At 52.2% G+C, this 10,212-nt stretch overlaps 1 protein-coding gene across 2 annotated transcripts in view; it reads right to left on the reverse strand.

The window, feature by feature from the left end:
* RNF220 (ring finger protein 220) overlaps positions 1-10,212 on the reverse strand; it is a 261,358-nt gene that overhangs the window by 19,603 nt on the left and 231,543 nt on the right. For both annotated transcript variants that reach the window (XM_068964021.1, XM_068964020.1), the window contains exons 3-4: positions 7,889-7,934; positions 4,266-4,367 (exon numbers count right to left, since the gene is read on the reverse strand). In XM_068964021.1, coding sequence (XP_068820122.1) covers positions 4,266-4,367; positions 7,889-7,934 — 148 coding nt within the window. The remainder of the gene's footprint in view (positions 1-4,265; positions 4,368-7,888; positions 7,935-10,212) is intronic.

Here is a 10,212-nt window from a genome sequence, read left to right on the forward strand (position 1 = left end):
GTCGCGCGCCGGGGGTGAAAGTTCAAGAAGTGGGGGTTGGAGGGGTGGGTCTGCCGGACCAGGACCAGGAAACAGCTGCTCGCACTCGGGCAGCAACAGGCTGAGGCCGCCCAGGGGTTCCTCCCACCGCCCGCCAAAACCAACCCGCCCCGGTTTTAGCGGCTGCGAGGTCCTCCCACCCAACTCCACGCCCCTTCCTAGCGCGGGGCTTCTTCCGTCCCGGAGCCCCGCCCGGCTCCCGCCTCCCGCGCCGCTACCCCTTTGCTGGGGAGGTGGCGTAGGACTTCCTGATCGCCGCGGGTCATGCCACCGTAAGTCCCAACTGTTCAGCCCCCCAGTCCCTAGCATTTCAGCAGTCTGGACACTAGAGGATTCCAGACATTTCAGCTGTTTTCTGGACAACCCCTGGAGCTGCTACTGGTAACGCACACCCACGAGTTGGAACCCAGCATCCCTCAAACAAGTGCTTTCCTCCAGGATTCTCAGTTCCTAACGGGATACCACTATCCACTCTGGTGTGCCCACACCAGAAACTTGGAAGTGAGTCGTCCTTGATCCCACCCTTCTTCAGTTTCTCGCGCTCAATTCTCTCATCTCAGAGAGTCTACCTTTAAAGGTCTTTTAAACCTTCTCATCTCCACCTCTGTGTATCTCCTACGTATCCTTCTAGACCTGTTTGAAAAATATCATTTCCTCTCTACTCTTAGTATGGCTTATACAGATTTTTATCAGACCACTCCAGGGACGGGACCTTGTGTGAGTCATGAGTGAACCCAGAGCTCGGCCCAGCACTTGGCATAGGCAAGACATCCCTGTGTTTCTTCAGTCGCTATACCTATCTTGGATTTACTCCTGTAGTTCATAATCTTACTGAGCTCTCTAAATTTGCAGCTGTCACCCATCTGGCTTTCTGATCTCCAGCTTTTTTCTCTGTACCCATCCTTCACAGTACATGCAGTGTGATCTTCCTATCGTGCAAAATTGACCCTCTTCTTCCCCTTTATATCTTTCAGTGGTTCTCCACTGAGATGATCTGCATACAGGTCATCTCTGATCTGCTCTGCCTGCTTCTCCAGACTTCTCTTCTACCATTCCTGCTCTCTCCTTTTGCCTTCCTGACACTCAGCTTTGCAGAGCTACGTAGCTCTTTGAGCATGCCATACTCTGCACTCTGGGGTAGAATATTCTCCATGCACCCGTAAACCTGCTTGGTTAACTGTTGTTCATCCTACAGGACTCTGGGTGGGAAGACTTCACATTTCCCCCAATGCTGGGTTAGTTGCTTCTTCTTTAGTTTTCACAGTCCCTTGGCTTCACTTTGAATTTGGATATTTTGATTGTTTGGACCTGTCCCTTCTCCCTGGGAGCTCATCTCCATGCAGTCACCCAGCACAGGGTCTGGCATGCAGAAGAAATCCATAGGAAGGAGAGGAGGATGTTTATGAGGGAAGTTCCTGAGCCCAACTGGAGGGCTGGGAAGCAGTCTAGGATTCAGGGCCAGACAGACTCAGCCTGACTTGGTTCTTAACATATATGTGTGCTTAGAAAAGTCACTTCTCTCTAGGCCTGTTTCCTTAGCAATAAATAGGGCAATGAATCCTAGCTTGCACAGTTGCTATGGGAGTAAAGTGAGGTAATGGTTAAAGGGTTAGGTAACCCAGCAGGGGCTAAGTAAATGGGAATCCAAAGCAGAAACCAGTCCCCTCTGATTTCAAAGCCAAGTTTGATGATTTTTTAAACAATATAATTGAGCAACTACTACATGCCAGGCATTGTGTATAGATCAGGGAATTCGAGCTTCACCTTCTACCAGTTCCCCTTGTGTTTTTCATTCTAACAAAACTGAGCTGCTGGTGGGTCCCCAGATACATCATTCTGTGTTACACCTCTGTGTCCTTTGCACATTCTGTTGCCTTGGTCGGGAATATCTTTTCTTCCTTGTCCACCAAAGTGAACTCCTGCTCATTCTGTTCAGTCATTACCTCCTCCGTGAATCTTATTCTGATTTTTCTTTTTCCACTGTGCTCTCCTAGAAACTTATTTACACTCCCATCATAGCATTTAAAGTATTTAGAAATTATCTATCTGCAAATTAACCCCTTGAAGGCAAGGACACTGAACTGAGCATGAATACTAGATAAATGGTTGAGTAAAGCCAGGGAGTAAAGAAGGATAAGACGTTTTTGCCTTAGAGAGCCGTGCCTGCCCGCCCGCCCCCCCCCCCCCCCCGCCAGTCTAATACAACAGTGAGTCTCATTATGATAGATAAAGTATGTTCACAACTCTTCACAGTTCCTCCTATCATGAGCTGCATTTCCTCATCCCTTGATTATGTATTAGCCCTGTGACTTGCTCTGCCAAGTGATAGGTGAGTTCCAGAGTCTAGGCCTCACGAGCCCTTGCAGCTTTGGCCTTCACCCTCTTGGCATGACACTACCCTGAGACTGCCAAGTAAGGCAGTCAGTCTAACCTACTGGAGAATGATAGACCATATGGAAGAAAATCAAGATCCCTGATCTCCCAACATGTGGTGAGGCCATTTTGGACTTTCCAGCCCAGCTAGTCCTCCAGCTGAATGAGCTTCATGAATGAGGAAAGGTCTAGTCAACTGACAGAATCATGAGAAATCAAAGTTGTCCTAAGCCACTAAGTTTGGGGATGGCTTGTTATATACTTGTAGATAATGGAAACATTAAATGGGTGATCACAGTATAGGATGATTAGAGTAATGACAGGGATATGCAGGGGTCATGAGAAGAGAATGCGAATCCAGAAAGGCTTCCTAGAGCAGAGGAGACTGGGGCAGTTTGTTGAAGAATAAATAGAAATTTGATAGGGTGGGATAAAATAATCCCATTAAAAACAGCATGTGTAAAAACACACAGAGGCAAGAAAGGAATGGCACAGCCAAGGAGTGGTTAGCATTAATCTGGTGAGCATAGACCACAGGATTCATAGAAGGCAGTATTAGGAATGGAAGCTGGAAATACAGGTTGAATCTAAATCAACATGTATGGCCCTGGAGGCCTTGGTGCCATTCCTTAGCACACCTAGCCTGTGTCTAGCATGCCATGTCTGTGCCTGATGGTTACTCTCCCTGGCTCAGCAAATAGTGGGGCTGATGCTGTGGCTGAAGTAGAGAGAAGAGCCTCCAAAGGCAGGGTTCTGTTTCCTTTGGGAGTGGAATTCTCGGATGGAGCCCTATCTCTCTATCCCAGAATTCCCTCAAGTTGGGTTATTGCTCCATCTCGAAGCAGGATTGTCTAGGTGAGGACTGACTGCCTTTCTTAAACTAAGGCTCACAAGAGTAGGGATCCCTCCCCAGAGCTGAAACTTTGGGCTCTGTACTTTGAGTTGCATGCAGAAGCATTGAACAGAGGAGGTGCCAATGGAAGCTGGTGTACAGTCTGTACGTGGTATTTCACTAACCAAGCTCTGTACCCTGATGCCAAGCTGTGTCAGTGGGGAGGAAGAGGCACCCAGAGAGAAGACCTCAAATTCCAGGAAAGGCTTCCTGAGTGCCAGCAGTGACCTGGTTCTGTGCCCCAGATGACAGGTCCCTACCGCCTTGTCTCTTTGCATCAGTCAGGGCTGCGTTTCCCTTTTCACATCACAGCTCCCTGAGAAGCCCCACTGCCATTTAGGCACATATTCCTTGGAGCAGGCTCTGTGTTACACCCTCTGACTGGGGCTCCTGCAGGTGGGGCTCTGTCTCTTCTCAGACACAAGCTTCTAGGGAAGCCCTTTTTCCTTCCCTCCACAAAGAAGGTCTGGATAAGCTGGAATGTTCCCCTTAAGTCCCCTCCTGCTTTGCTGCTTGAGGATTGTATGGTTATTCCTATCCTGTTTGCCCAAGGCACTCACAGGCAGTATTCTACCCCTCCTTGCCCAACACTATGGTCTGGCAGAATTGATGGCTCTTTGCTCAGGGGATTCTGGTTTTTGAAGTATGAAGTCTTTAGGTGATGCTGGGCCACATCCCTGGGTCCTTGATGACACTGAACCCTAGAGGGCAGATGGCTGGGATGCTTCAGAAGAGCCCACCCAGGCCCAGATGACCTCGGCATCTCTCCCTAAGGTCCGTCTATGTAAGGCACATTCTATGATACCTGTGCCTTCTGGTTCACTTAGGGTCACTAGATGCAAGGGGAACCAAATACAGTTCAGTCCTCCCCCTTCCCCCCTGAGTCTTCTGCGGGGAGGAGGCGTTAACTGTGGGTTAACTCTGAAGGACTCACCCAAGTGCCCAGCCTGCCCCTGCTCACCTGGTATCTGTCTGAGTGGTGCAGGTCATCAGTAGCTGATGAGTGTGGTGATGCCGTTGGAGACTCTCCTTCCCTCTTGATGGAAGCAGACAACAAGAGGGACTGAAAGAAGAAAAAGGACACATGGCCTCAGGCTGAGTGAGACCTAAAGTCCATCCCCTAGGGTGTCCGGTCTTATGGAGCTTTTAGGAGAGAGGCAGAGAAAAGGAGGGCAGAGGGGTGGAGGCTACACTTGAGATTCTAAAGGGATGCGGTCAGACCCCAGAGTCTGGTTGTGGGAGAGGATGGCTTGATCCTGGGGATGGGTGGAAGCCCCTGGTGAGGGTCCAGTCTCCTCCACCCCAACTAATCTCTGTCCCCGTGGGGCAGGCTTCCCAGGGGGCTGGGGCTATATAGGCTTTGTTCTCCCATAGGGAGCAGAGACTCTGGGACCCTGAAGGGTTGGGGTAGAGCCACATCCCTGCCACTCTGCTTGCCCCTAATACAGGCTGGTGGCAGCCCTGCTATGGAGACAGTAAATTAAATAGTATGTATGAGTTTCTGCCATGCAGCTAGGGATGTGCGCCGGCTCCACTTCTCCCTGCGCTGTGGCGGCGACCCCAGCAAAAACCACAGCAAAACTAATCCCCCCCGTGTCAATCCTGCATGGCCTCTTCTACATACGCCCGCAGTTTAGATTAATAAACTGTCTGCTTTAAACTGCGCGAGCTCCGCAATTCTAAATACCACATGGCACATTCAGCCTGCTCTTGCTGGCTTGTGCCAAGGCCTGTTCAGCTGCAAACTGGGGGCCTGGAGGCCTGAAAGCAATCCATACTTCCCGCACCGCGCCCCCCACACCTTCTCCAGCCTGCACAGCTCTGAGCCGGAAGCATACAATTCCCTCGGAGGCCTCCCCAGCCTAGAAAACCATGCCAAATCGCCAGTGACAGCCCAAAGAAAGCAATCTGGGAAAGATGGAGCAGCCATTTATCCTTCATCTCCGACTGAGCCTTAGGATGTGACCCGCATGCGGTGGCCACGCTGCACATCCTCACGCCTGAGGGCCCTGGGAGGGGAGGGGGCAGCTGCTGGTCTGGCAGGGCTCCCTGACTCGGCCTCAGCCCAGGAGCTGGATCGGGGAGGAGGCCGGGCAGGGTCTGGGGTGGGATTCCCTGCAACTCAGAGCCCCTTCCTCACCCACCCTGGCCCAGTGGGAGGCCTAGTGAGTGCCTCAGCTCCCAGCTCAGAGAAGAGGTGGGCTTTCAGGCAATGTCCTCCTCCTCCTCTGGTCCCAAGGAGGATGCTGAGGAGGGACGACATCGTGGGGCCCCCGCCCCTCCATCAGGAGAAAGCTTGAGCTCGTTTGCTTGCGCGCTCTCTCATTCTCTCTAGGTTAGAAGCCCTGAGAGGCCTCAGAATTACACCTGGGGCAAACGGAATAAAAAAAGGTCACTGGCGCTTTTTAAACATGGACCAAAAAGCAGTAAAATGTGTTTTGAAAAAAAAATCCCAGCATTAAATCATGACTTTTTGCCTGGCTCTTCGCCTCATTAAAAGTGGCCTTTTGGAAGGTAAAATTATCATTGTAAGCGATAAGATCTTTAAGAAAATAATTCACGGCTTCTTCACCCTTTAATATGATAGCCGCCACCGGCTAATTTTTTTCTTAATGGCAACGAGGCCATCAATCTTGTCTGAGGCCCCCTCGCCCTCTCCTCCTCCTCCCTCCCTCCTTCTCCCTGTCCTCTCAGTCTCTTGCTTGAACCTTATACCTCGTGCCTCTTCCACCCATGACCTGCTTCCCTAAAGCCTGGGTCAAGGCAGAAGACAGACCCTGAAACCCTCAGCTTTGGGGCATGAACTTATATCTAGAAGTGAGTAAGTGGTGGCCATTGCCTCCAAATCTGATTATCAATAATCCACACGTCGCTGGTTGCAGGAATCTGCACAGGTTTAAGATTTCCTGTGTAAGTATTCTGATGGGCTAGGGGTAGGTGAGTGGGTGTGCATCTGTGCATGTGGGGAGCCAAGTATGGATGTGGTCTGTGTCTGTGTTTGTGCTTTGAACACAGGCCTCACTGGGGTCAAGTCCCCAGCCCTGCCAGCCGCGCTTAGGTGTCAGGTCAGTGGTTGTGCCTGACCTGGTGACCTGTCTCCCTTAACCACAGCCATTGAAGACTGCAGGCTGGGCCAGGCTTAGCCAGTGTGACTTCTCCCCCCACATCTTTTCCCTTTAGGGCTGGGAGGGCTCTGCTTTCTTGGCCAGGGCCTGTATCTGTCCAGGGCTGGGCTAGGTCCCCCGCCCCTCCTCTGTCCACCTTGCTGTGTTGAGTGCATGAAGGTGCAGAGTTCACTCCTTTAGACAGGCCGGCAGGGGAGACGGGCCAACCCCCTGGAAGTAATATTGTCACTCTGGCTCCTTTTCCCACAAGTGCCCTCTTAGAGGTCACCGGTGCCTATAAGACATCTAAATATGACAGCCTCCTCCTCCAGCCCTCCTGTTTGGCATCTGACTACCCCCGGCAGTTTGGGATTTTTTTCCCTTAGGACCCCAGGACACCATGCTCTCCTGTGCCCCTCCTCACTCATCACTATTCCTCTTCTGCTCCTTCCCTGGCTCTGGGGCCTTCTCTTGACCCCACCCCCACAGGAGTCCCAGACTCCTGGCTTCTGCTCTAATCACGCCACACACATTCACTGACTGATTTCATCCATTCTGAGGAATTCCCTGGCGGACCAGTGGTTTAGTCTCTGCACTTTCATTGCCAAGGGTGCAGGTTCATCCCCTGGTAGGGGAACTAAGATCCAACAAACCCTGCGGCACAGCCAGAAAGTAAGTTTCATCCATTCAGCACTCATTCCTCTCTCCCTATAGAAAGGGCTGAGGATACCTGCCTTTACAAGCCATTGTGAGAATTTATTAAGACAGGATGTCACCGTACTGAGGGGTGGGGGAAAGAGGACACTCTGAGTAAGGGTTTAGTCTTCCTCCCCAGGTCCCCACTGCTTCAAAACATCATCCCCCTTGGGGACGCAGTACCGTCTACCTCTGTGGCCACCTATAAGAGTTCTCGGTTCAAGTCATGCCATCCTGCTGAGGCCTCTGGCCCCTCTTTTGAGCCACTGTCCTTCACTCTTCCTTTCTCCATCTGATGCTTTCAAGCTTCCCTTTCATAGTGTCTGTTCAGAGAGTCAGATGGTCTCAAATGAGCCCCACATCCTCTCTGGCTTCCTGCTGCCCTCAGGACAAAGCACATGCACTCATCCCATGGGCTGGCTTTCTAAGGCCTTGCACTAGCTGTCTTGACCTGCATGTCTATATTTTTCTTTACCTGCTACAGCTCACCTTCCTCCTTTTGAGTCTCTCCAGACTTACAGTGTCTGGTTCCCCCACTCCCCCGGTTCATTCTTGACTTTGACCCCATCCTGACTGGAAGAGGAGGGAGTCAGATGAGCATACTCTAGCTCCCACTCAGACTGCACGCATGTGCTCGAGTGCACGGGGCAGCCCGAGACCCCAGGCTGACGATCAAACCCTGAAAACAGCTGGGGATCCAAGAAGAGCTCCTTTTTCTCAGGAACCAGTTCTGGGTGGGCCGACATTAGGAGGGGTGGGGAAAAGCACACAATTGTCCACCTACCTTGGGGGTGCCTGGAGCCATGGCATCCTTCAGAAGGGAATTCTTGCTGCCAAGAAAGAAGAGAACAGGGTGACCATTCCACTTGCTGCCCAGGGCATGCAAGAAAACAGCAAGAAGACCCCAGGGGGAGAAGACAGCCAGTGTTGCCCGGCTCGGCTCAGCCAAGCGCCACCCAGCCAGCTCAGCCTCCATCAGGGGCCAGGGGCCAGAGTTGGCTCCCGGGCGGGGGGACAGACACGAGGCGTGGCAGGCTGCCTTGTGGATCTGAGGGAAGGGGCTTCACCTGACCCAAGCTCTCAGCCCTGAGGATTGTGCCTGTCCTACCCCTCCCCTCCACCCCCTGTCCCCAGCCTGCACTCAGCTCCTATGGGAGGGGGGTGAGGGAACTGCCATGGCTCTTGTCACTTCTCCCTCCAACATGCTGCAAACTGCGTTAGGCCAGGAATGATCTCCTCCTGATTCAATTTGTCAGCCCCAGGCCCTCCGGCATCGGGCGCGGCAGGCGGGCGGGAGCTGGGCCCTGAAATATGGTGGGTGGCTCGGAGCAGGCGGGGGCCGGGGTGGGGGAGGTGATGGATGGGCTGTGGGGGAGGCGAGGACTGTGTTTAATAACAAAATTGGTATGCAAGGCCACATCCCAGCGCTAAGCATGAGTGATCCAGAGCCACAAAGTATTACAAATCCCCGCTAAACAGATGCTGACAATGGAACAAGACGTATCAAATCAGATCCACTTCAGAAACATTAATATCCCTGTTCCTGTCCCTCCCGCCCTGCTGCCCCCTCTATGCTCACCACATCTGTGCTCACACATTCACGCACGTGCTAGCACATGCACACAACATGCACACACACACACACACAGGCGCCGGCTGGAACACGGCAGGAGGCAGAAACAGCCAGTTCCCATAGGGTTCCCATGCACATACAAGCAGTCTAGGTAGAGCACACCCAAGAGATCCATACAGCACAAAAGACAGAGCCAGGGCAGACACCCAGGGCCCACGCAGGCCGTGTGGACAGGGAACACCCACAGGGATAGGCATAAACACACCTAACGTGTGAGCAAAGGCATAGGCAGCTCTGGATAAAGTAGTTCTCCATCCAGGGCCATTTTGCCCCCCAGAGGACAACTGGCAACACTTGGAGACGTTTTTAATCATCACAGCTGGGAGCAGGCAGTTTTCTCCTGGCATGTAGTGGGTACAGGGGATTAACCATCCTAGAGGGTACTGGATAGCCCCTCACAACAAAAAACTACCCAGCCCAAACGTTAATAGTGCTGAGGTTGAGAAACCCTGGTGTAAAGGCGGATATGCACATATCCATTGTCTCTATAATTCTGTCAATGTGTGGTCACACCGAGGTTCAGACATGCCCAGAGGCGCGGGCAGAATCGCGTTTCCAGGGCCGTGTCCTTAAAGACATTCACAACTGTCACCCAGGCCGAGATGAAGAGCTGCTCACGTGCCCACCTTCACACAAGCATGCACAGGTACAGACACCCACGTGTGCTGACACACGCCCAACACTCAGGCACCCACAAATGCAGCCGTACATGGACACACCCACAGAAGCAGATGTACGTCACAGTGAAGGGGCCGGTAGCTTGGCAGCAGGCTGAGACTAAGATCTGAGTGTAAAAATAGCTTGCGGTGGGGGTAGGCGGGGCATGGGTTTGATTTCTGGTCAGGGAACTAAGATCCTGCATGGCACATGATGTGGCCAAAATATTAAAAAAACAAACCAGCTGTATGCCTGTCTGATCACACAGTGGGGGCATCACAGACAGGAAAAGACACCAAACTGGGTTCCATTCAGTGGCATTTTGTTCATAAATGGTCCCCATGTTCCTGCTCCTGATCCGGGCACAAGGGACACAGAGAGGAAACTGAGCTGCCGTTAAGGAGCAACTAGATGTGAGCCTGTTGCTGTTATCTTTCCTTCACTCTGTTAACAAGTGCTGTTGTTGCCCTGCTGCCAGCACCGTTCCTGGACCTACAGGTAGAGAAATGAGGGAACTATATGACACTGTTCCCACCAGGCCCCTGGACTGAGGTCTGAGTGTGTTCTGAGCAGAATCAGGGTGAAATGGAAGAGGAAAGACTGAACAATTGTTGTGCACCCACCACACGTGACAGGCATGGGCTAGGAACTTCAAGTGTGTCATCTCTTTGATCTTCACAAAAAGTTTGGAGTTGACTGGTGGGCCGGGGGACACCTCACTGCTCACACAGCCCAGGCAGGGTTTGGGGTTTGCGTTCCTATCTGACAGAGTCCAGAGTGCTGCTTTTCTGTTGGCCCCACTGCCTCCTAAAGACACT

This window comes from Capricornis sumatraensis, chromosome 2 (assembly GCF_032405125.1).
Source record: "Capricornis sumatraensis isolate serow.1 chromosome 2, serow.2, whole genome shotgun sequence".
Taxonomy (NCBI): Eukaryota; Metazoa; Chordata; class Mammalia; order Artiodactyla; family Bovidae; genus Capricornis; species Capricornis sumatraensis.